Source organism: Emys orbicularis, chromosome 1 (assembly GCF_028017835.1).
Source record: "Emys orbicularis isolate rEmyOrb1 chromosome 1, rEmyOrb1.hap1, whole genome shotgun sequence".
NCBI lineage: Eukaryota > Metazoa > Chordata > Testudines > Emydidae > Emys > Emys orbicularis.
This window is the reverse complement of record NC_088683.1, coordinates 18,051,345-18,077,795: the sequence shown is the minus strand read 5'-3', so window position 1 is coordinate 18,077,795 and position 26,451 is coordinate 18,051,345. Positions and strand designations below refer to the sequence as shown.

Sequence of the window (26,451 nt, the reverse complement as noted above, 5' to 3'; positions counted from 1 at the left end):
ATGGCTTAGATGAAAGTCAAGTGCCTATGCCACTCAGGCCCTTTTGAAAACTTTACACATTAAGAACTCACACAAACAGCTTGAAATTTGCCCAGTGGATTTCTGGAAACAATGGAAAGTGTCATGCCACATTGTGTACCTCTATAAGTTCAACCTGCTATATGCTGCTGCTTATGCACCCTGTAACAATGTGAGGTAATACATCCTAGGACTGGAATAGCTGAATTAAGACACCATGATGGATGTGTTCCCCATGATGGACCACTATATGAACCACAGACATGCTACAAGTACTTGCAGACTGTTTCAAAGGTCCCTCCAAGACCATAATTGTTTACATCTTACGAGTCCGGTGGGGTAGTTCTAATGAAATGTTCTACACACACTTCAGGATCCAGAGGAAACCACTTCTTGGTTCAGATTCCATGATACTAGATGTCTCTTCCCTAAATTAAATACTGTGAACAGCACGTTCCTAAGAATGAAGGGCATGAACAAGAAATTCACGAGGTTTCTTCAATCAGTTTAAAAAGTTCAAAGCTGGACATTCCAATCCGTATACTGGAGGAAAGACCTTGTCCCAAGAAATCGATTGCCCTGCTTGTTTGTTGCAAAACCCAGCACTCAGTTGCTTTATGATAAACAAGTGATTAATTCGGAGACAAAAAATGAGGGGTATGTTGTGACAATCACTGGTGGATTACTTAAGGTTATTAAGAAATTTGGGTTGCTCTTCCCCTCTTGGTAAAAGCGTTTCTCCACCAATCTTCGGACCTTTCTTCTCCTAGAAATATTAACATACAAAGGAAGATTTAAATCCAAGCTAAGCCAGCTGCAATGTATCATCATCAAAAGAGTCTTGGGAGGGCTAAATTATCTGAATAAGTAGCTACATAAATCATAAAAATCATAATGTTTCAAGAGTTCCTACAGACAATCTTGCAAATGCAACCTCCCACCATGCCAGTTAAAATAAGGAACCAACACAACAAAAAGCAAAGAATAAACTAAGGATGCCAAAAAATACAGAAACGTACAATACTGAGGCATAAAAGTGGAGGTTTGGTAGTCCCATGCCACGATTTTACACATGCACACTACAAAGCCTAGCGAAAACTGTGCGAGTTAAAGGGAAACCATCTAGTTAACATTCTCCCGGCGTTTTCATTCCAAACAACATCACCATGTTAATTGATGAAAAAATGAATTTGGAAAATGAAATGGACTAGAAACTGGCTGTGAAACACAAAAGTGAAACTGACCAGTCTGTTTTCACTATCAGAACTGTTCCCTTCTTACATTTTTCCAAAACAGCATTCATAGTGAAATGTTAAAACAGAAAAAAATTACGTATCTAAAAATCTAAAGTGTTAATTGTAAGCAAGGCAGCAACAGATTTTATGTTTACAACAGTATCATTTTTAAACGGTCAGTGACCAGGACAGGAATTCTGAGCCTGGAATTCCCTGGCTTTTGTCGGTCTAAGTCAGTGGTTTTCAAACTATGGTCCATGGATCCCTGGGGGTCCGCAGACTCTGTCTGAGGGATCCATGAAAGGGGACTACGAAAATAAAGTTTCAGATCCCAGAAAAGGCATGCCATTTTTCGGATCAATCCGAAGTACTGTATGTGAATACCCCATCTACAGGTCAAAACCTGAAAGTGTTGTCGTTACCATAGAAGCCCACAGTTTAGTGCCCTTTCTGACACGTCAAATGCCGTGCTGAGCACATGCAACAGTTGTAACTGAACTCTGTTCAGTCGGTTTTCAGTCTAAGACTTCTATGGTAGGAGTCTGTGGACCACAGGTTGAATTTCCAAAGGGACCTGTACCTCCGTTAGGGGTCCGCAAATAACTAAAGGTTGAAAACCACTGGTTTAAGTTACATCTTGGAAAAACAAAGTCGTCGTAAATTTGCATGAATGTCTACGCGGAATGTACTACCCCCTTTAAGGGACAGGCAGGAGCTCACAACCAAAGCAGCCTGGCTGTAATCAGGGGGGCTTTCCCTAGGGCTGGCCTCTTTAAACAGGATAAGGAAGCTGAACTGGGGCGAGAGGACTAGAAGCATTGTAGGCTGCAATGGGGTGGGTCGTGCTCTCTCTCAGGGTCCCGGAGACCAGCCTGACCAAGCTCAGAGACTGCTTTGTGGACTTGCAGTTTGGGAGCTCTGAGCCAGCATCCTGAGGGAGGCCGTATGATCTGCTGTTACAAATGCTCCTTCCATTTTGTTAGTGTTTGGCTTCCCCTCGCCCGTGAATTTACTGACACCAATCGGAGAAAGTAATGCTGGGCACATCTGCAGCACCATCCCCGGCCATAAGGGGGCGTACAGTGATGGCACGGGCCTTTTACCGTTCAACATATGGACAAGTCAGACTCCACATCATTCCACTACAGATACTTCAGGAGGAGTGGAAGACTTTACATCTTACCATAGCGTGTGGTGGTTTGGGCCCTGGCTATTTTTTAAATAGAGAAGCTGTCCCCTTCTCAGACAGCTCATATTAGTGCCAAAGCAAAGCTTGGGAAAACCCACTAACAAAAGCAGCCCAGTTCCCACAGTGCAACAGAAAGCTTTGGCCCAGGCTTACCTTGAGCATTCCATCGCGTTCCCATTTGAAGAGGCCACAGGCGCTGAAAGAGGAAGATGGAGTGTTAGGGCTTGTCTTCATGTACAACGGTGCAGCTGTCGCCGTTTAATGAAAACGCTACTACACCGACAGGAGAGTCTCCCGTCAGCATAGTTAATCCACCTCCACGAGAGGCGGTAGCTGTGTCGGTGAGAGAAGCTGTCCCGCCCACAATAGTGCTGTCTACACCGGGAGGTTGGGTGGGGATAACTGCATTGCTCAGAGTTGTAGACTTTTCACACCCCTGAGCGATGTAGTTATACTGATATAAGTTTGTAGTGTAGATTTGGGATTAGTTTGGTGCCCTGTACAGAGGATCTCTAGCTAACCCAAATCCCTCCCATAAATGCTTATCAGCAGGGGGTGACAGTTCTGGGCATTAGCACATGCGAATGTTACTGGGAAAAAGTGTCCTCAGATTATTGGTTGGTGCAACTGAACCTGCCAACATATTGCAGGGAGCCCCTACTACCTGCAGGGCTTTTTCGGTAGCCTGTCAAGAGATAAGGCTCTGTTTCCACAGGGACACTTGAAGAATCGCTTGACACCATCATGCCAGTGGTATTCATGATTCTCCTTCACACACGTCTCTAGGAGCTTGAAATAGGTGTATTTACACTGCAAGGAGAGAGAGAGAGAGAAGCAGAGACACTATAAGTGAAAGAAGTGTTATTCTGCTGTCCAAGGAGAACAGTGTTCATTCAGGATCAGCAGGATGCCCCCCCACCTCCTGTTCTTGCATGCCCAGAGAGAATGGCCCACTTGATAAGATCACTGCCTCCAAACCCTTCCCATTCTGCCCCTCTCTCTTCTTCACTACCACCTTTTGTCATGTTTGGCCCAATTCCCTGCAAAGTGCAGAGTACAGATAGCCTGCTGTGTAGCTATAGACAGATAGGAGAGAAAGTATGTCAGCGGTTCAAACTATTCAGGCAAGAAGAAACTTCCCCCTGCCTCATGGCATTTTAAATGATGGTAAAACACCACCTCTGCCTTTCAAATGGAGCCACTGACATGCAGATTAAAGAATCTAGTCGTTAGGATGCCTTTTGCTATGTTCCAAGGCACCTGAGCTCATTCTTCACCCAGTCCTAGAATACTCCAGAGTCCAGTACAAAGTTTCAGACTGGCCAGAATTATGGGAGACTATCAAGTCTGATCTAAGTGAAACAACCTGGTAATCAGTTGCTGGGAAGCAGATCTTCCCCAGAGTGACTTATGTGCCGGGAACCCATTGGCACACAAAGGGGCACTTCACTTTGCGTCTGGAAATCTCAAATGCAATACCAAAGTCTGTGCTATTTCACCAAAGCTCTAACTCCCTCAATATCACTCACCGCTCCAGCTGGTATAATCGAGAACGTTCCTAAGGATCAAGTAGTTGTCTTGCTAATCACCAATCCAGGCTTCAGCAGAGGTAGCAGCTAAACGCCTCACTCAAATCCAGTTCAAATCAGTCTGCATGCTCCACGCCCCTTCCTGCTCCAGGGTCACTCACCGTTTTGCACGTCACAACGCGACACTTCACTTCTTTAATGTTCTTCATCTTCTCTTCCAGTTGTTCTTTTTTCACCAGAGGTTCAAAGTAGCGTTCCTGCAGCTCAGCCTCAGCCTGCCAGAGCACAAGAGAGGCACCGTCGTCGGATATGCAAACAGCACACCTAGAAACAGTGCAAGCAGTTCCACACCTAGTGGGTTGGCCAGGACAGCTACATACTGCCCCGGAGAGACTGAAATCTCTGAAAGACAGATGAATGTTCAGAAGCTCCGAATAATCCATTTCGTGTGCGCTCCTTGTTTGAAAAAGTACAGTATAGAATGCACACGCTGCACTTCACCCACTGCTGAAATGCAGCCATCTCCCAGGTAGAGCTCTTAAACAGCATCTGAGAGAACACACAACTTGGGTACAGTACTCACTTCTGTACTGAAGTGTAAAGTGCAGGGAAGCATGCAGGAATACCTGAACTGGGATTTGCCCAGGCCGCCATAGTCAGCATTCAGACTCTTACGAAGAGTGCCGTGAGATCTTTACTGATTAGTATCTTTGGTTTACACATCTCAAGCCACACAGTGCCCCTCACAGCATCCTGGGGAGTTGTTACAGTAGTACTACCTAGGGAGGTGGTGGAATCTCCATTCTTAGAGGTTTTTAAGGCCCAGCTTGACAAAGCCCTGGCTGGGATGATTTAGTTGGGGTTGGTCCTGTTTTGAACAGGGGGTTGGACTAGATGACCTCCTGAGGTCTCTTCCAACCCTAATCTTCTATGATTCTATGCTACTGACTCAGAGGAAAGAGCGCCATCTACTGGATCGCCTGTACCACTGCCCACAAAGGCTTGGGCTCTGCAACCCCTCTGCCCGCAGCCATGGTTACAACACAGAAGTGGAATGAAATAGACATGTGTCCATTTTCTGGAGAGCAAAGTGACTCCATAGATATGAATATTTGCAATAGCTGGCCTGCTATAAAACAACTGCTTAGATTATAAGCTCTTTGGGACAAGGACTGTCTTGTTGTTGTTCTGTTTGTCCAGCATCTAGCACAATGGGGTCCTATCCCATGACTGGGGCTCCTGGTGCTGACAACTGGCACTCTCAGTTGAGCATGGGGGAGAACTAGATTCCAGAGAAACCTCAATCCCCCTATGGTTTATAGAAAGGGAGAGATGGAGGCCACATGGATGGAGCGTGGGTGGGGAGCGAGCCAGACTGGAGGAAGAGGAGGAGGGCCACAAGCTGATGTTCTGTTAGTACAGAGTGCATGTCAGGCAGGTGGGGACAGACAGGGTGCTAGATGGCAGCTAACTGCAGAAGAGTGAGTAAAGGGAAACAGGGACCGAGGCTGACAAGGTGTAAATGCCCTCGTACCAAGAACTAGTCTGGCTTTGGTGTTTCAAGTCTCTGGCTCTGACTTCAGATCAAATTTGATCAGTTTAGCAGTAAAATGACAGGGAGTGGGTCAAATCCTCCTCTCCGGGTAAATCTACGTTGCTGCTCGAGGTGTAATTTCCAGCGTAGGCAGACACTCCTGCACTAGCTTTGATCAAGTCAGCACTATAAACATAGCGGTGCAGCCACCGTGGCATGGGCCAGCTGCTCGTGTACACACCTAGGGTCTCAGACAGGACTGTATGCGGGGTGGCAAGCCCATCCCGCCACAGTTACCCTGCTATTTTTAGCATGCTAACTCGATCAAAGCTTGCGGGGGAATGTCTACCTGAGATGGACGTTACAGCTCCAGCCGCAGTGGAGACACACCCGCAGTGGAGACCCAAAGTTCAGTGGCGATATTCCAGATTTACACCAGTAGCAGAGCAGAATTTGGAGCTATGCGAAGTCAGCCTGGGCTCTCCAAAGCCTTGTCTGCCACACCAGAGAATCACACAACTGCAACCGGCACTGCTGGGATTGAGCCAGTGCAAACTGCAATACTGCATGGTGGTCACACTAGCCATTCTGCTTCACGCACACTGCCACTTACAGGGCCGGCTCCAGGCACCAGCGCAGCAAGCAGGTGCTTGGGGCAGCCAAGGGGAAGGGGCGGCACTCGGCTCTTCGGAGGCGGGTCCCTCGGTCCCTCTCGGAGGGAAGGACCTGCCGCCGAAGTGCCACCGATTGCAGCTTTTTTCCCCCCCCCCCGCCGCTTGGAGCAGCAAAAACCCTGGAGCCGGCCCTGGCCACTTACAACGCTCCCTGCCGGCGCTGCAGGGCACAGGGGCATTGCACCTGTCCCACAACGCCTAGGCCAGCATCCTGGAGCAGATTCACGATGCTTTGCTCCAGTGGGTGCCTCAACTGCTCTGTCTTGCATAATAATGCGCTGGTTTTAGTCACTCCTCAAAGCAAAGCTGCATTTCAGGGTGTGTCTAAGTGTATATGCTATATGGGGGCACTGAACATTCAGCATCTCAGGAACACTTGCAGGATTGTGCTAGGGACAACAAAGGGAAATGAGAATTCTTATTCAAAAAGCTTTTATTAGGTGCCAGAGCAGTTACTAGCCTTTAACAATAAATTAAAAAACTCAGGACTTGTAGGTTCACACTGAGACTAAACTGGTCTTTAGAACAGAAGATGTCAATTTTACAAAATAAATATAAAGATTAAAAATATTCTATTGTGCAAATACGCTGATTTTAAATCAGAATAGGGCTGTGTAAAGCATTCTGAGCTCCTCCCATGAATAATAATAATAAAGCTATAACTAGGCTAAGAATTATAACCAATGTGAGCATCTCACTTATTACACTCACCTTTGCAACTGGTGTCTTAAAGGGACACTGTCAAGTTAAAAATCTAAAGTCTTGGTGTTATCACCCCATCTAATATTAAACCTGACCGTATAATTTAGATATTTAATAGCTGTGTTTTCATTGGCTTTTTGCACCTCATGCAGCTTGAACAATGATGCTAGACTAGTCCGTTTCACCTCCTAGCTTTCATATATTATACTCCTGGGGGAATACTGCACCATAATATTAAAAATTCTGCACACAATATTTTAAAATTCTGCATATTTTATTTGTCAAAATAACACAATATAATCACACCAGTTTCAATTATTTTGGTAATTTATTTCAAAATACCTGTCAGCAACTATGTCAGACACAAAACATCATTCCCCTAGGAGTAGAGAGTTAAAGAAACTCCTATGACAACCTAGTTCCTGTTTCTCTGCCCCCTCCCCTCCAGAGCCCAGCCGAGGGACCAGACACCCACACACCCTCCACCAGAGCCCAGCTGCGGGGTACCCCCCCCCCCAGCCCAGACACCTGCATCCCCTACCTCCCAAAGCGCAGCCACGGGGCAGCCCCCAGAGCCCAGACACCTATACCCCCTCCCCCCTCCCCAGAGCACAGCCGTGGGGCAGCCCCCAGAGCCCAGACACTTGCACCCCCTCCCCCCAGAACCCAGCTGCAACCCCCACCCCGAGCCCAGACACTTGCACCCCTCCTTCCCCAGAGCCCAGCCGCAGCCTTCCCAGCTCAGAGACTCGCACCCACCTCCTCCCAGAACTCAGCTGTGCCCCCCCCAACCCAGACACCCACACTCCATCTTCCCCCAGAGCCAAGCTGCGGGCACCCTCCCAGACACCCTCATCCCCTACCCCCCAGAGCCCAGTCGCAGGGCATATCCTCCAGCCCAGACACTCACACCCCTTTGCCCCCAGAACCCAGCCACATTCTGCATTGTGCAGTGGCGCAGAATTCCCCCAGGAGTAATATTCACACAATGCTGCAGTGTCTACAAGGGAATGTGGAAATTCAAACAAACGGATTTCACTGGAATTTTTTTAAATTGTGGAAACATTTCTATTCAATGTATATTTTGTAAAAGCTCATGTACCCCTCACCTAGGTTTGGACGTTAGAGTGTCTAATTATTTGTAATGATCCTGAACTTTAACTCTCATTGCAAGTATAAGTACAAAGCACTTACCTCCTTAAGGACGCCCACGTGCTTGGACTTGGCATTCAGGATTTTCTGGAACTCTTCAGACTCCAGATATGCCAGCTGTTCTCGACGTTTCTTTTGGGCAGGTTCTAGTTCATCTACAGCTAGAGAAACAAGACAGGTTTGCTGTTTGTGCCACTGGGTGAGTTTAAAATCATGCTCTGCTTTCTAAGCATAACCATCCTTTTGTACTTTACAAACAACAAGAACTCGAAGCGATGTCTCAAGTTGTATGAAATAATATTTTGTAAAGGAGAAATGAATGAGAATAGGATGTGTAATTAGTGCAGTAGCTACAGATCTTAGGCCAAATTCCAATCCGGTCACAAGAGAAAATAAAATGCTACTAACAATGTCAGCTTCCTCTTCTGCAGATCTCAAAACACTTTACAAACAGTTAAGCTTCACAACACTTTTATGAGATTGGTATTATTCCCATCATACAGATGGGAAAACTCAACCAGAGGTTAAGTGACTTACCAGAATTCACACAGCAAGTCAGTAGCAGAGCTGGAAGGAAAAGCTAGGAATCACTCTCACGCTGTAGCCACTAAATCACTTTCCTTGATGAGATTTAGCCAAGTATGCAATTTGCGTACAATTACAAATACTATAAAACCTTGAGGCAATGGGAGGAAAACAGGCCTAGAACAGCAGGTAGTAGATAATGTTTTCACCCCTCAGCTCACAGAGAGCCGGATTCCTTGCCCGAGTAGGATCAAAGCCCAGTGTATTCTGTACCAAGCTGGACCTAAATTCTGCAGTATTATCCCTGGATTCTGCAGAACATTGGTGCAGCAGACTAGAAATTCTGCAGCAGCCTCATTAAAATGAAGAGGCTTGTAACCAATTAACTATGAAGGTCAATCAGGATATCAGAGCGCCTGTTACCTATTGGGATAGTCAGTTTATGATAAGCCCACGTTTGCAATATGCTGCACTGCTGACAGCCAGCAGCATTGGGGAAGTTGTTTGGGGAAAGTGGGGAACAAGCTGAAGATGATACTGAAGAAGCCAGGGGAAGTGCTGTGGGGTAAGTAAAGCAGCAGGAGGTATTTCTGATAAAATGATCAACAGCAAAGTAGTCAGCAGTAGTGACATTTACAAGTGAGATTTTCAATCATGCCTAACTGACTTAGGAGCACAATTCCCTTTGCCTTTCAAAGAGACTTATGCATACCCCATTCATCATGATGGATTGTTAACTCTGAAAACTAAGGATGACATTTTAGGATGGGATTAGGAGATTTAGGAAAAGAAGCCTCTCAGAGTCCGTGGGACTCCTGCTCCTACGTCAGTTGGGCACAATTGGAATTCCCAGCCTAAATTGTCATCTCTTGATTTCAGAGTTAACACTCCATTGTGACAAATGGAGCAGTGTGCACTTCAGGGAAACAGGGAGAATATTTATCTCACAGGACGACTGTGAGGCATTATACAACACTTTGCTCTGCTAGAACACCTTCCAGCCAACGATTGCAACATAGGTATATCTCCATATAAAAAGTATCTCATAGAACTGGAAGGGTCCCTGAAAGGTCATCAAGTCCAGCCCCCTGCCTTCACTAGCAGGACCAAGTACTGATTTTGCCCCAGACCCCTAAGTGGCCCCCTCAAGGATTGAACTCACAACCCTGGGTTTAGCAGGCCAATGCTCAAACCACTGAGCTACCCCTCCCCCCTTGATCCTTGATCCTTGATATGTTCATGAATAAATATGTTGATGTTTCTACAGTGCTCTCAGCTCTTGCATCATATATGATCCAGGAGCACTTAGTAACTTAATACACATTTAAAAAAAAAAAAAATCACAACTAGAGATCATGACTAGGTTAAAGATTTAAAACCAGAATTACAAATTTTGTGTTTCTATTCCTTCCAACAGCAGAAAATCCAATAACACTCATCCTATTTTTAATTTTTTTTTTTAAATTCTGGGCACGATCTCTGACAGATTAAATCTAACAGAATGCTGAGTATTTAAAGGTAGTGATCCAATACCATTTCAGATACATTTTATAATGCAACAGGACAATTGGAAAGATAATATTGATATCTATTTTAATAGTCCACTCCGAGTGGAATTTCCACTATTAGATAAAAAGGGAAATCACTGAGCTACTGTTCCACATAATGCAAAATGAGCAAACCGAACTCAGAAGAAAAGAGCACTGCTTTTATACAGAAGCCCAGTTATTTGCTGCTTTATTATTATTTAGATTGCATGATATTGGGCAAGTCCTTTAGTCTCAGTTCCCTATCTGTGAAACTGAGTCAGACTTCCCTCCCTCGGGAGGGTGCTGGGAGGATAAATTCATGAATGTTTGGGAGATGCTAAGGTACTATGGTGATGGGAGCCATAGACGATGAATATACGAGGCTGGAGCTATTGAAGCCTAGAGCTTTCAGGGTCTGTCTCCATAGCAGCAGGATACCCATCATGGAATTAGGCCTTTTAAAATCAGGTTTAAAACCTATTTTAGTTCCAAATCTCTTTGACCCAGTGTATGATTTTAGTTACAAAAGTAATTCATCAGCAGCTGCTGAGCTTAACATAGGTTTCAGAGTAGCAGCCGTGTTAGTCTGTATCCGCAAAAAGAACAGGAGTACTTGTGGCACCTTAGAGACTAACAAATTTATTAGAGCATAAGCTTTCGTGGGCTACAGCCCACTTCTTCGGATGCATATAGAGTGAAACATATATTGAGGAGATATATATACACACATACAGAGAGCATGAACAGGTGGGAGTTGTCTTACCAACTCTGAGAGGCCAATTAAGTAAGAGAAAAAAACTTTTGAAGTGATAATCAAGATAGCTCAGTACAGACAGTTTGATAAGAAGTGTGAGAATACTTACAAGGGGAGATAGATAGATTGACAGAGCCAGACGAGTACCCAGAAGTCACCTCCTACAAGACAGGCCCAACAAAGAAAATAACAGAACACCACTAGCTGTCACCTTCAGCCCCCAACTAAAACCTCTCCAGCGCATCATCAGAGATCTACAACCTATCCTGAAAAATGATCCTTTACTCTCACAGATCTTGGGAGACAGACCTGTCCTCGCTTACAGACAACCCCCCAACCTAAAACAAATACTCACCAGCAACCACACATCACTGAACAAAAACACTGACCCAGGAACCTATCCTTGTAACAAAGCCCGATGCCAACTCTGTCCACATATCTATTCAAGTGACAGCATCATAGGGCCTAATCACATCAGCCATACCATCAGGGGCTCGTTCACCTGCACATCTACCAATGTGATATATGCCATCATGTGCCAGCAATGCCCCTCTGCCATGTACATTGGCCAAACCGGACAGTCTCTACGCAAAAGAATTAATGGACACAAATCTGACATCAGGAATCATAATACTCAAAAACCAGTGGGAGAACACTTTAACCTGTCAGGCCATTCAATGACAGACCTGCGGGTGGCTATCTTACAACAGAAAAACTTCAAAAACAGACTCCAACGAGAGACTGCTGAGCTGGAATTGATATGCAAACTAGACACAATCAACTCAGGATTGAATAAGGACTGGGAATGGCTGAGCCATTACAAACATTGAATCTATCTCCCCTTGTAAGTATTCTCACACTTCTTATCAAACTGTCTGTACTGAGCTATCTTGATTATCACTTCAAAAGTTTTTTTCTCTTACTTAATTGGCCTCTCAGAGTTGGTAAGACAACTCCCACCTGTTCATGCTCTCTGTATGTGTGTATATATATCTCCTCAATATATGTTTCACTCTATATGCATCCGAAGAAGTGGGCTGTAGCCCACGAAAGCTTATGCTCTAATAAATTTGTTAGTCTCTAAGGTGCCACAAGTACTCCTGAGCTTAACATAGTTAGTCATAAGGCACCTGGTGATACTTGGAGGGTAGTGTGTACAACGCACTCACTTTTTAAAGTCAGTTCTGTGCTTTCATACCTTGTGATGAGGGGATGTTTTTCTCAACTCTCTCCGTGATCTCCAGAACATCGGCAAGATCAGATCGTTTCCGTTTAACACTGTTTGGGTTGGTTTTATTGAGGATTTGGCCTTTTGCTCGCAGTTTGTTTATAGCAGCCAACTAGAAAATGGGAACTAAATGTTAACGTTGAACACACGTATCCAAGGTCACACATTCCTAATTCCAAGGCAGATGGGAAAATGTCAACTGGAAGAGGCAATAAGGTGTTCTAGACTGAGCATGGGCATCCCAACCAAATTCTAATCCCAACTCTGCCATTTCCTAGTAGTGGAGCCTTTGCCAAATCTCCCAACCTCTGACTCAGTTTCCCAATCTGTAAAATGAGGCTGATAATTCTCATTGGCATGTTACGGAGTTACATGTCTGAGATCCAAACAAAGATGCTGCACAAGATAGAGAGGAGCTAGAAAAAAGAAAATTGCATTTTCAAAGCAGCAAGGAAACATCATTGGAGATTTCTGTATAAATCACTCTAATAACTGGGCACTAAAAGAAACTTGCAGATAAGAACATAAGAATGGCCGTACTGGGTCAGACCAAAGGTCCATCTAGCCCAGTATCCGGTCTACCAACAGTGGCCAATGCCAGGTGCCCCAGAGGGAGTGAACCTAACAGGTAATGATCAAGTGATCTCTCTCCTGCCGTCCATCTCCACCCTCTGACAAACAGAGGCTAGGGACACCATTCCTTACCCTTCCTGGCTAATAGAGATTTTCTTTAGCAGATATCCTACCACTTTGAATATTTACAAAAAGACATACTAGTAGCACGTGTCTTGGACACTAACAGTTAATAGGAATTAGAAGCTTACAGTGGGGCACAACAGAGCTTAACAGGTTGATCTCGGAAGTCAAGGCTGCATGTTGCAGCATGACCCATGTCAGGAGCTCAAAGTCCAACCAATCAAAGGGATTGTTACCTTTTTAGCTTCTGCTAAACCATTCAATTTTGGTCTTGGAGGTGGAGAATCATCAAAGAAGAGGACGTCATCGCCCTCAGTGAAGCCTATACCCAGTCTGGGTGCTTGAGGGGTTGACATTTTTGCAGCTTTGGGAAATTCAGCCCCTGGGGTTGGAGAGCGGAGCCCTGAGGAGGATGGTAAAGCTGGGCTATTGGTTTTTGTTGTATTCTGAAGAAACCTAAAAGAGGAAAAAACACTGAAGTATAGTCATAGGTCACCCTGGCAAATCAAAAAAGCTCGAAATAGTACAATTGACTTTAGAAGACATGTTGTAAGCCATTGTTCAATGAAAGAGGCCTTGCCTGTATTGCTATAGTTGCATAGCGCAGTTAGGCCGGTCAGTTTCCTTTTAATCAGAGATCAAACCACTTTGCAAACGTTAAGGCTCAGCGCAACCCTGTGAGGTAGGTAAGTCAGTCACAGAGTAGGCAGATCCCAGGAATCATAGTTCCCAGCCTCCTGCTCTAACACTCTCCCTGCTTTATCCTTTCTGGTTCTCAGGCACAATGCTGGGGCGTTTGGCTGTTCATTGAAATAAGCCTCATGATATTCCTAGTTATATTAGGTTTTATAAAACTTTAAACCCTCCCACCCTACAGGACAGTCTGCCTGTAAAACATGCTGGAGAGAGTTTTACCGCCGCTGTATATCTTCTGATCGCTTTTTTCTGGCCTCCAGCATTTGCTGCTTCTGTTGTTTGATCAGTGCTGAAGCGGAGATAGACTGGAAAGCAGATCCTTGCTTCCCTCGAACATCTGAAATAAATATACAGACACTGAGACTTGCAAGGAATGAGCCAAGGCTCTGCAAAGGGGAGTGTTACGGGAGTACCTGGACATACCTGCTGCATCTGCTTTGGCCAAGTGTTTGCAGAGGTTTCGTGCTCCAAAGGTTGGCATTGCCAACAATTCTTTGAACTCATCAGTACACGGCATGGGTCTCTTCGCCATACCTGGAGCAGCGCACAAAAAACCCAACAGACTCAGAACCAGGAAGGGAAAGGTCTGGCTTCAGCACTCACATTTAATGCATCAGACATTTCTAACAAAAGAATTGCTATGAAACATAATATTCAGTGCTCACATATTACTCTCATCTTAACAGAGGTCACAAACTAGCTTCCCAAAATCTCACCTGTTTATTTTTGGTACTTAGATGGGCCCATTACTCTAGTATCTGAGCACTTCACTATCTTTAATGTATTTATCCTCACAATGCCCCTGGGAGGTAGGGACGTGCTATTATCCCTGTTTTACAAAGGGGGAATTGAAGCAGAGGGATACTAAGTGACTTGTCCAGCATCACACAGAAAGACACCAACCGGAGCAGGCAATTGAACCAAATCTCCCAAGTCCCACACTAGTGTCCTAATCACTAGACCAGCCTTCCTCTCTCCCCTGGGCGGCCCAACAAGGGCAATCCTATTTACAGAAAGGGAAACGGAGGCAGAGAGGTTAAGCGACTTGCTCAATGTCATGGAAGAAGTGTGTCAGAGCCAGGATTAGAACTCGGAGGTCCCCACCTCCCAGGACTGTGCTGGGACCGCCCCAGAATGCCTCTCTTCGGGGCATACTCAATGTCCCCAGAAATCATGAACACCCTATTTCCAATGGTTTAAATCATTTGTTTTCAGCCCAGTGATTCACAACTGGAGATCTTAGAACTACCACAGTCAAGCAGTAACTTTTTCATGCTGGCCAAGGACTCGATGGTGCAAGTTCCAGACTTTGGCCAGTAATTTTCTATCCCAGAGTTATGTGCATGCGGGAGGTTGTATAATAAAAGGGAGGTACAAAACATACTCTGAAGAGAACTGGACAATCTCTGGGCACCTTTTTCCCTGCAGCTGTGATACCAGGGGGAGGAGTTTCGATCATTTGGGGAAGTGAATTCAGACTGGGCATCTTTGTAACTACAGAATTTCCCAGAGGCTCTAAACTAGCTCACACATCATGGGCTCCACAGACATGTCACATAGCAGGCGGCAAGCATGTGATGGGGAAAAAGAAAGTTACCTATTTTCTCTCTAGTTTCCTGTACAATTGCATCGGCTCCTTTTACGACCAGATTCGTGAGAGTGGTTTGTATCTTCTTCTTAGGGGCTGCAGCTGCTGCACTACAGAGACAAAACCCCACAAAAAGTGAGTGCTGCTCCAAGACATGAAGTAAAGGCTGAGGAGCAGTACTGGAGTTTGAGTATCAGCTCAGCAACTCCCCAAATGCTCCAATTACCCATCATTCATTCTGAGCAGGTGCTTCCCTCACAAGTAGGGACATTGTGCTACTGTAATCTTTTGTATCTCAAAGACTTGGGTTTCCCATTTCTGCCTAGATTTAGATATACATTTCTGAGTATTCCGGAGACACAGAGACCTTGATGAAACCTGGCTAATATTAGCTCCAGAAAAAGACAGGAGAGATTGCTACATACAGCCACACATGTCATTTAATGAGGTAATCAGGTAGCATTGTTAGGAGAATCCTAAACGTGATTTGCAAGTATTGGGCATGATCCAGCTTCCACTCAAGTCAATGGGAGCCTTTCCACTGCTGACTTCACTGGGATTTGGAAAGGGTCCAATTAAGTCTCAGAACCCATGTGAAGTAGCAACCAGATACATATAGTTCACTTTGTCCACCACTCCCAGGTGCGAGGCAGTAGCTATTTAATAACACACAGCAACATCATATCATTTAGGTTAGGAAGTGAAAAAAAACCACAAGATACAGGGATATGTCATCAGAATGTAATTACCCAAGATAACATTTAGCCAGGACACAGTGGTTAAAAATGCCCAGGGATCTTTAATGACCCTAAGTGCTCAGGACTTAAGTTTTACCCCTCCTTTGAAAGAGAGCAGCACAGCACCCCCAGCCTCACAGTGCGGTATTGTTGTGGTAAGGTTTCTGATGTAAGAACATCACATACCGACTCACCAACACCACCTCAAGGATAGGAAGATGTTTTCCATCCAAGCACTGACTCTGCTTACCTTGGGTGGCCAGGCAGGCTCCCTGCCAAATGTGGTGTGGCTCAGAGCAGTTTGATTCCTGTTTGGTTAATTTAGTTAACCCAAAGGAATGCTGGTCTCTTTAAAGATAACTTCAGGACACACTTATACGTAGTTAGGAAGGGAATTCTGTCAAAGAGCCAAGGGCTGCAAGGAAATTAAGCAGTTTCTCTTACACTGAGGCTGCATAGGCTGCCGAAGAAACACCTCCATAGTAAAACCCATCCTGACAGAGCCTCTCCTTCAAGCTGGGATTTTTGCGAGCTATCCTTTTTGGAGCACGGCCACTGGAGAAGCTAGACTGTAAATCTGCCCGCTTTGAGCTGAGCCTCTTGTACTGGGATTGTACGTGGTACTGGCAATATTCACAGTCATTCTGAAGGAAAGAAATAAGGCAGCTCTGTTATTGAAGACTAACTGGAGATTGATAGATAACATTTCCCCTGAGAAAAACAACAATATATTTTTGTAACTAAGCTGTGCTTGTACAGACATCATGAGTCACCAGCAAGTACTGAATGTGACTAACACACACAGGCCTCTACCACTGTGAGTTGACAGCTGTTATAGTGCAGGGACCACTCACTAAAGGGAGACAAGATCCCACACACTAATGTCTTACATATTCCCTGTTAGAATAGCTCATTCTCAAAGTCTGCAGGTCCAAGGTTTGACCTCACAGACACCTGGGTCATCAGTATGTATGTGGCCATGGCTTATGACCTTCAAAGTTACATGGCTTCTTTACAAGCACAGACATGGAAGAAAAGCAACACTAAAAATGAGATGTTTCCTACAGCCATTTAAAAAAGTTTACAGACATGTTTCAATATAAATCCAGGAGAGAACAGATATTAAAATCAGCGACTGTCCTAGTCTGTCTGTAGGGAGGGATCAATACTGTGAACAGCACCCTCCACCCATGGTGTTCATTAACTTTCCATCAAAACCGAAATAACGTCATTCTCTATATGGTTCTATGTACAGGGTTTCTAGTAGCAATAACCTCCAGATCAGGCACATTGTGCCTGTTAGCCAACAACCAGTCACCTCCTCCAGCCAGTTTAGCTGCCAGGAAATGTCCTCCCCTTGGCTCATTATTGCTGGCACTAGATGTTTATTGATGCAGTTGCGGTTTAGGATACTGCACACCCATGTCTCCATGTGCTGATGTGTAAGAACGTTCCAATGTTGTTGCAAACGTCTTATACAATTGCTGTCCTCCTCCATCTCCAAATGCTTCTACCCCATTTCCAATCCTCCCCCATTCTGCTGGTATCCTTCAAGGTTCTGTACTGAGTCTGTACTCTTCCTTCTACACCTACCTGTGGGTGCTTGGCTCTGCTCTTATTGGGACGATTCCTCTCTCTTATCATCCCCACATCTGTCTGATCTCTCAGCCTGGATGAACTACCACCAACTCAGACGCCAGTGGAAACTAGAATATTCCCCACACCCTCCCTTCTTCACAACACTATACTCTTGATACGTGGTCTTGACATCAGAGCTGTGAGCATGTACTGAGTCTTAGTCACATGGGAACAGTTTTCAAGATGCATTTGCTTGTGTATATATCTGGGTAGAACTGAACCCAAAGATTATCAGAGGGGATGTACTCTCATAGGGTCCCTTGCAGAGATGTCAAAGCTCACATCTTAACATAGCATATGATGGCCAAAGGATATTTAGATTAGATTAAGATTTCATTTCCTCCTTCTTGACCTTACCACTTTTAATGGGGTGGCCTGCCCCTAAAGGCCTGGAGCCGGCCAGTCTCATACCATTAGCCCTGACTGCCACACCTAAGATGAGGTGTGGGGTTTAGTTAGTAGAACCAGCTGGGTTAAGAGCAGGTGAGACAAACACCTGTCAGGGATGGTCTAGATAATACTTAGTTCTGCCATGAGTGCAGGGGACTGGACTAGATGACCTCTTGAGCGCCCTTCTCATCCTACCATTCTATGATTCACCTATAAAGAGCAGCAGGAAGCTGCTGAGAAGGGGGGATGCTCACGGAGAGAGAGCCTGCAGAGTCTTTGGGCATAAGATACTTCAGCAGAGGCCTGAGACAGCAGGGAATGGCTGCAGGGAGTAAGTAGACTCCAGCAGGGAACCCTGAGTTTTCAGGGAAAAGGCTAGAGGCGGAGAAGGCCTGGGAGACCCCAAGCAGGAAGATGAGGAGTCAAGATTTGATGGGGATTTGAGAAATTTTATTTTGAATATTCTGTTAATAAATCTTGCCCGAGGGAGGTGCGTTTCTGGACTTGAGAAGAGTTTTAGCAATTTGATTGAGAGAGCCCTGAAAGTTGGGGAAACGGAGGCAAGCCACCTGCAGAGCACCCGCAGGCCCATTGACACCACTAATGACACACACACACACATTAGTTATAAGTTACGATCCAATAATAATGCACAGAATCAGAGCACTGGCTCAAAGGCACCAGCCAGATTTTCCTTCATCAGTGACCCACAACAATAACAGCCTAGAGACTAACAGATACATACCAGGTTAACAATCTGTGTACATGGGTCACCACTCTTCTTCCTAGCTTTGCAGGTTCCCAGGTCCAGAGCTTCACCCAAAAGTAAGATCTTCTGGGGATGATCAACAGACAAACACATCTAAAAAGAAACAGCACAAAGAGTAAACCCAAGGCTCAATAAACAGACTTCTGGAGAGGGGCTCGATGGGTCAAAGGATGGCAATGAAACAGAGCCTTTGATCTCCAGGTCATTGGTTCAGCTCCGGTCTAGGTTGGTAGTGACCAAATGCAATTTACCACAGGACAGCAAATTGATGGATTATGAGCCAGTAGATGGTCTCAGTCCTAATTTCTAGAGAATGTGTGTTTGCACGACAAAAGCCACCATCAAGTGGCCCGGCTGCTGGCAGCCTCCACAGAGAAGCCAAAGACTGAACAGGCATGGAGACCAAATACCTGCTCAGCCCTGAACATGGTCACCCTTGGAACAGAGCTTAGCTATATTGGTATGACTAGGCTGCATTGTGACAGACTATGCTGTATGCATTCTGTGGATAGACAGAGGGCTTCAGATGTCAGTACTGGAAGTTAGCACCTTTTACAGTTCACTTTAATTGAAAGATTTATACCAGGCTAACCCACTGTACACTGAGGGTTCAGGCTAACCCACTGTGCGCCTGTACCAGGAGGGGTGTTGGCCTTCCTCAGAAGCTGATTGGCAGTCATCGTGACAAGGGGTCAAACACCACTATATGCCCATAAATCATGTACAGGGAGAATTACTGAAAAACAGTGGCCCTAATGGAAAAGGGGGGTAAAAACTCCTAGCCTTCTGCTCAGATTGGGAAAAAGGAAAGGAAAGAAAGGGGAAAAACGAGAGACCCTCTCGACATATAATCTATTTATTGTCAAGTGAGGAAAAGGAAATTCCAGCTTTATATGCTCAGGGTTCCAGGGAAACAAGACAAGGAGCTGTGGTAAGGCTGGAGGTATTTTATAGACTGCATTGCAGGGTGGAATATGAATTTCCAAGCACTTTTCCTTCTGAGGGCACTGTGAATTCCATCATCGGTTGGGCAAAGTGTTTTGAAACATTTCCCAGCGACAGCCCAAATAAAATTACGAGTCCAAGAGGAAAAAAAAAACCCTGTTACCTCATCCGAGCCTTCTTTAGGTTTCATGGGATTAGCATTGAGCAGCCCGATGACCATGCCTTGGTCTGTCTTCCAGTGTTCTTTGTGGACATCACCAAACAAAAACAACGAGACACAGCTGTTCAGATCACGCAGGTCGTTCAGCCGCCAGATACTGAAAGTTTTGCCCTGGAACAGACATTGGTTTTCCCTTTAAGATCTTAATAAGAAAACCACTGATATTGCCCAGGCTTACAGCCATCTGCACGAAACTCGTTACTATTTTGCCTTTGTTCTCTATACTTGGCAGAGGCCAGGGAACACTGTGGCAACATTATTTACTTACAAAGGTAATTGTAAAACATGTAATTGTGACCGCTGTTCTTGCTCCTGTTACCAATACTTAATAGCCATACACCACTTCGCACAGACTCTCCTTAATCCATAATAACCCTGTACAGTACGAGTTAACCCCATTTTACGGATGATGAAATTGAGGCAGTTTTGCCTAAGACCACCTAGTTGGATCTAGAACACAGACCTTGTGTTCAGCTCTGTGTCTAACCATTAAACTTCTGCTGGACAAAATATTAGCCTGTAGAATGATCACAAGGGAACTGGTAGAAGCCCCATGACTTGGCACTTTTAGAACAAGATTGAACAAAGCCCTAGTACGTGTAAAATAGGTAGGCTTGGAAGGATTGAATTTTAATCGGTAAATGTCAACAAACATCTATTTCACCTTACAAGCAAACCAACAAAAATATTTCCAATGATAATAACCAAAATTTACAAATATACAAAGAAATAAAAATTTTGTTTGAAAACTTATTAGAGTTTGATTTATGGCTAAGTACTTTGTATATTTTGACGTGGGATGTTGACAATTTGTTTTTTTAACAGTTATAACCCTTTAACTTTTTGAATCTCAACATCTACTGTCATTAAATAGTTATTGCTTGTCCCCTCCATAATTTCCCGCAACTGTGAAAATTTAAATGGATAAAAATAGAAAAAAAAATGCTTAAAAATAAACATTGATATCTGTCAAAATTATAAATAATAAAAACTGAATTCTGCCAAGCCTAACAATAGGCAACTATCCTTCACTGGAAGGGGAAACAACTAAGTGACCTAACAGATCTTTTCTATCTCGTGATTTCATGAGCTAGCAACTCACCTTTTGGGACTGCAGGACCAAGTGATTGGAATTTGGAGGATAAAGAATGAAAATGAAGTTTGGTTGTTTTATTTTTTTTGGTGCTATTTAATATTGTGACTTCTGCTTTCATAGAGGTAGCTGCTCTTCTGGGGGGCCAAAGCTAGTGAATTTAGCAATTCATAACAATATAAGTCATAATAAAGATGAAATAATCCTACAGAATGCATATACCACAACAGAATGAGCAGATTTATACAGCATTCTGTAGGTGATAATTTTATGCCATACATCCAGGTTCTCATATGAGAGCTGACGCTAGCAGCATTGAATTAACCTAGACTACCTAGAATATTCAAATTTAATATAGTAGCTTGTTTTAATTAAAACAAGAATGTGGAGTTGGCTGACAAAATGTGCAAAATCTAATTAACCTGTCAGTGAAAATACCCTCATTTAATTGAGAATAGAACAAAACTGCTTACGTTATTTGAGCTCTGAGGGGTGATTTTCTTTATTATGACTCCAAATGTTACCCAGTCTGTTTCCTCCAGATTCCCCCCAGCCAGTTTGCCTTGCAGCTGAGACAGTCTGATCAGCTTCCGTCCAGCCATTTTCCTGTCTATTTCCACTGATGACACACGGGGTTTTCTACATTAAGAAATAGAGCATATAGAGACCACTAACATTAGCACCAATACAGGGAGATGACTAAAAACATGTACAATAGCTTTTATATTCATGAAATTACAGCAAGAGACCTATTAGACCGTCTAGCCCATCCCCAACCACCATCATTGCAGGATGGTTCTTGGGAGTATAGTATGTAGTGCTCTGTTCTTAAAGAACCCAGCATCCCCCCTGGTAGATCACTCCACAGTCTAATAGAAGTCAATTAAAAGTATTTGAGCATAAGCTTTCATGGGCTACAGCCCACTTCATCGGATGCATAGACTGGAACATACAGCAAGGAGATATTTATACATACAGAGAACATGAAAAGGTAGAAGTAGCCATACCAACTGTAAGAGGCCAATCAATTGAGATGAGCTATCATCAGCAGGAGAAAAAAAACTTTTGAAGTGATAATCGAGATGACACCTTCTATGGGTCATCTCGATTATCACTTCAAAAGTTTTTTTTCTCCTGCTGCTGATAGCTCATCTCAATTGATTGGCCTCTTACAGTTGGTATGGTTACTTCCACCTTTTCATGTTCTCTGTATGTATAAATATCTCCTTGCTGTATGTTCCAGTCTATGCATCCGATGAAGTGGGCTGTAGCCCACAAAAGCTTTTGCTCAAATAAATTTGTTAGTCTCTAAGGTACCACAAGTATTCCTGTTCTTTTTGCGGATACAGACTAACACGGCTGCTACTCTGAAACCAATGAAAAGTATGTTCTGCACCTGATTTCATCCCATTCCTCCAAGCTGTACAACCTTAGATCACCTCAAACAATTCCTGTCAGTTACTGGTGTTAAACATATACAAATATTTGAAGGCTGCTGACGTATTTAGTTGTGTCCAAATACCAACACAGCAAGTTAAACTTGTATCTGTGGTTAATTCTATTCATTTCAGCAAGGACTGAACAATATTGCTGCCCAAGCATGAGTGCGTGTTGGAAATTCACCGCTCTTTCCAATGAGGAAAGCCATTTCAAGTAGCAAGAGACCTTTTGTGATCACAACAAGTATTGGGAATGGGGGTCAGCTCCTGAGGGCCCCCTCCTGCTCACACTGAAGTTCATAGTAAGACACCCATTCATTTTGATTGGAGCAGGCTCCATCATGTCTCCCTTGCCTCCTCACCAGCTCTGAACATATTGTGATAGAAGCAGTTCTAAGCACACTGTCTAATAAAATGACTGCTACATTGTTAAAAATTGACTCTAGGTGAGAACAGCATGGTTAGCATCTGTAGAAGAGGACAAAAAATGGTAAATAAGCCAGCAGAGATGTTGCTGTCTAATTACTGAACTACCAACCAGTACTGCTGCTAGATTATTAACATTCCACCCTGATCAGAGAATATTCATTCTGGGATGAGAAAGCTATTTATAAAATACAGCCAACTAAAAATTTCACCCTGATCTGACAGCCCGAGATCCGCATTCACAATGTATTTGACGTAAGAAGCACTTTTGGGACAGTCCATTAGAAGGATCACATCTCTCCCGTTATTTAAAAATGTTCCCTTGACACCCAGAACAGCTTTGGGTCACTGACCTTAATCTGAGCCCAGAGAAAGTTTCCACAGAGACTGGCTGATCAGTCACACTGGAACTCCCTTGCATTTGGGGAGTCCGGTGTCTGGTGGCCATTTTGGGCCTGTTCCCAGGAGTAGATCTGAGAGGTTGAAATGATGAACTTGATATTGGCCTTGGAGGAGGACTCTTATGCTCTGTAAATAACAGGGGGGGAAAAGAAGGAAAATTTGCATAAAGAATGAAAAACTATATTCTCAGTTATAAAATACAGCAACTTAAACTTAACAAGGGACAGCAATCTAGACCATATTACCCACATTAGTGATGGAAAAAACTTATTCAGTTAGTCGGCCCTGCCTCCTCAGTACAGGATTGTTCCCTGTAGTGAAATCTCAAGGACTAGCTCCTGTTCACTTTCCTTTAAGAGACTAAGCCAGTGCCTCAGATCTACAGTGTAACTTTCATATTCTCAGACGAGAGCCCAAACTAATATTTACCAGACAGCAGCATAGCGCTAAGGCAGCTTAACTGCACCAGAACCTAGTTACTAAGAACTATACCTGATGGTGAACGTTTTGGTTTCTGGGCTCCCAGTTTGGTTATCGATAAAGCAGGACTGTTGAGCTGAGCAGAGAAACATGGTGACTCCTGGAGTTTCGGAGTTTTCCTTTCCTTGAAGGGAATACAGGGTGATTTACCTGGTCAACAAAACAAAGAATATTAATGAGACCTCATTGGCTGGACACAAACTCTAATAACTGCTCCAAACTAAACACATCCTTGTATAAATTAAATACAGGAATCAATGTGGAAACCTTTCCATATAGCTGCCAACTCCTGAAGCCTGCATTTGAAATGTAACAGCTGGGTAGAAACCAGCCACTCATCCTCCAGTGACTCAAAACAGCAGGTACATATGAACCATTGAGCTGTATTAAGCTGGAGCTCTGGTCACACACATTGCTAGCCCCAAATATGACCCTTTTCCCTTTTATCCCTACCACATTCACCACACAGCTATATCACTCACAGTAACACCACAAAGCAATCTGATGTGTATGTTGTGTGAAATGTACCACTGCCTACCAACAATGGGCTCCAATGTAGCGCCTTCCATCAGAGGACCTCAAAGAGTTTTATGCACGTGAGTCGTACAACACCCTCCAGAGCATCATCCCCATTTTACAGATGGGGAAACTGAGGGTCAGTGATTTAGCAACTTGCCCAAGGTGAACAAGAAATTTGTAGCAGCAAGGAATAGAATCCAGGCCTGTGTTCTCTCAACCGGGCTGTCCCCCTTCTACTAGTTGACACCTTTTGCCTAGTTGCCTAGACACCTAGTTGTCTGCAAGACTTGACTATAAATACAAGTTTGGATGCAGAGACAGGAGAAATGTGTTTAATTAACCTAGTTACCAAGGGTTTTTTTCTGAGGGCCTGAGCTGGATGGCTGCCCAATTGCAGTCATTTGTAACTGCTCCTGTAACTTCTTCATCTGCTCTTGCAATTTCCTCAGTTCATCTAGGAGAGAAAAAAAATAATGAAGATAGCAGGAAACCAACACGGATTAAGATTTACAAGATTATTGGAAGTGTATTGGCTTTACTAAATCATGGGAATTTAGAAGTGATTCTAAGGGAAGAGAGAAAAAAGATTGAAGCCATGACAAAAAGAAAGCTCAAGTTCTGTAAGACTCACAGGGAGAACAGACTTTCCCAACAGCCCGCCTTGAGCTGAATTTTTCTTTAACAAAGGTATTTCTTCATACAATCAACACTACTTAGGTGATGCTATGCCATGTGCATTAATATTTCCTCTCAATACAAACGATGAAGTGAGAGTACTGAGTACCAGCCCCAAAAGTACCAGCACTGGATCGTACACCAGCAATTGGTAACCTGTCTGTGTTCGCATGGCTCAACTTAGCATAGTCACAATAGCATTGATACTACCCCTTTAAGTTACTCTGATGCTGATTTTTATGTTAAGACTTTAACCAACCCAATCAGATTCAGCCCCAAAGATCAATAAACACACAAGAAGCAGTTCTGATGAACCGCCTGTTGTTGAAGTTTAAGTGTGTGATGATTTTTTTTGTACTGGTGAACGGTGCCAGAGTGACAGCCTTAGAGGGCGAAGAACTCTTTATCCATAGAACTGGTACAAGTTGTCACATAAGCTTCCCTGTATTGGTGTGCTAATGTACCTCAACCCTAACCAGAACCACCTCTAGGGGTGAGCGGGTAGTTCAGTCTCCATGGCTCATTCAGTCCTTGGTCTCTCTGTTGACAAAGGTGGCATTTGGGATGGTAAATTTTGCCATGTGGACATTTAAAACTGGACTAAACCCAATATGCTTACTTAACCCAGGCCACTCAACAGTCTTCATGAGAGCTTTCAACCACTTCCCAACAGGGCTGGAGTTGAACTGGAGACCTTGAGAAGGGATCCCTAACCAATCCCATGAGCCCTCTGGTATGCCCCAATCAGCTCTCTAGTGATCACCACAGCTTGTAAAGAGACGATATATATTTGAAGGTCATGAACTCAAAGGGCATGACAAATCAGACAAAAATTGCTGTTTAGCAAACCTTGCAAATCTTGATTGTTTTTCTCCTTCTCCTGATTGAGAGCTGGAGAACAGGGTATTTCCTGTACAGTTTCTTCCTCTTCCTCCTCTTCTGTGAGGTCATCCACATCTCCAAACAACACAGATGCATTTTCCTTCTGCTCACTGGCTTCACTCTCCTCAGCATCAACCTCTTCGGTGTAGGATGCATCATCCTCTGCGTCAAAGAGCTCATCATACTCATCTGGTTCTCCAGCCTCATCTGAGTGAGCTGTGGTCTCTTCAGGAGTATTCCCGTCCTCAGCTGCCTCATTCTCTTCTAACAGGGAGGCCAACAGCTCCAAGTCATCATCACCTGGAACAAACCAATCAAACCAAGAGTCACAACAGCCCAATTAAAGGAAAACTGCAATGTAATATGTGCCCAAGATATTGCAATCAGATCTAATTACAAAGAAAAGTCGATCGCTAATTAGATGTAATCAGAGCCCTGATTTTTTTTATAAAACCATAAGTTAGTCCCAAGTGAAACTGCTGTTGGAAAAAGGAAGACAACAATGGAATACAGAATAGCTTCCAATCTCTTCGTCTAACGTAAAACAATGTGTCTGAGACACTATTTCTTTAAAATTCGCTATGTATAAAAAAAATTACATGGGAAACAACAAAGCAAGGAGCAGAAATTGTCAGCTATGTTGATCAAGAAAGGTAGATTGGAGCTGCAAGCAGAAACACAGGGAATGACAGGAGATTTCTACAGCTTGTTAGGTATGCTCTATATTATTTTGGTTCTAGATTAATTTTTGGTTTATTGCACAGGCTTCCAAACTGTGGTCCATCAA

At 44.0% G+C, this 26,451-nt stretch overlaps 1 protein-coding gene across 1 annotated transcript; it reads right to left on the bottom strand.

The window, feature by feature from the left end:
* Positions 1-700: 700 nt before the first annotated feature.
* Positions 701-25,965, bottom strand: MCM10 (minichromosome maintenance 10 replication initiation factor; the record flags this gene model as incomplete). Its single annotated transcript, XM_065421777.1, has 18 exons — positions 701-784; positions 2,596-2,638; positions 3,107-3,252; positions 4,133-4,246; positions 8,076-8,194; positions 12,040-12,181; positions 13,002-13,221; positions 13,681-13,798; positions 13,885-13,995; positions 15,059-15,159; positions 16,231-16,430; positions 18,560-18,676; positions 19,692-19,859; positions 21,315-21,480; positions 23,060-23,234; positions 23,601-23,738; positions 24,457-24,561; positions 25,632-25,965. Coding segments are annotated over 18 exons (2,601 nt in total), but the record flags the coding sequence as incomplete, so codon positions are not given.
* Positions 25,966-26,451: the final 486 nt, after the last annotated feature.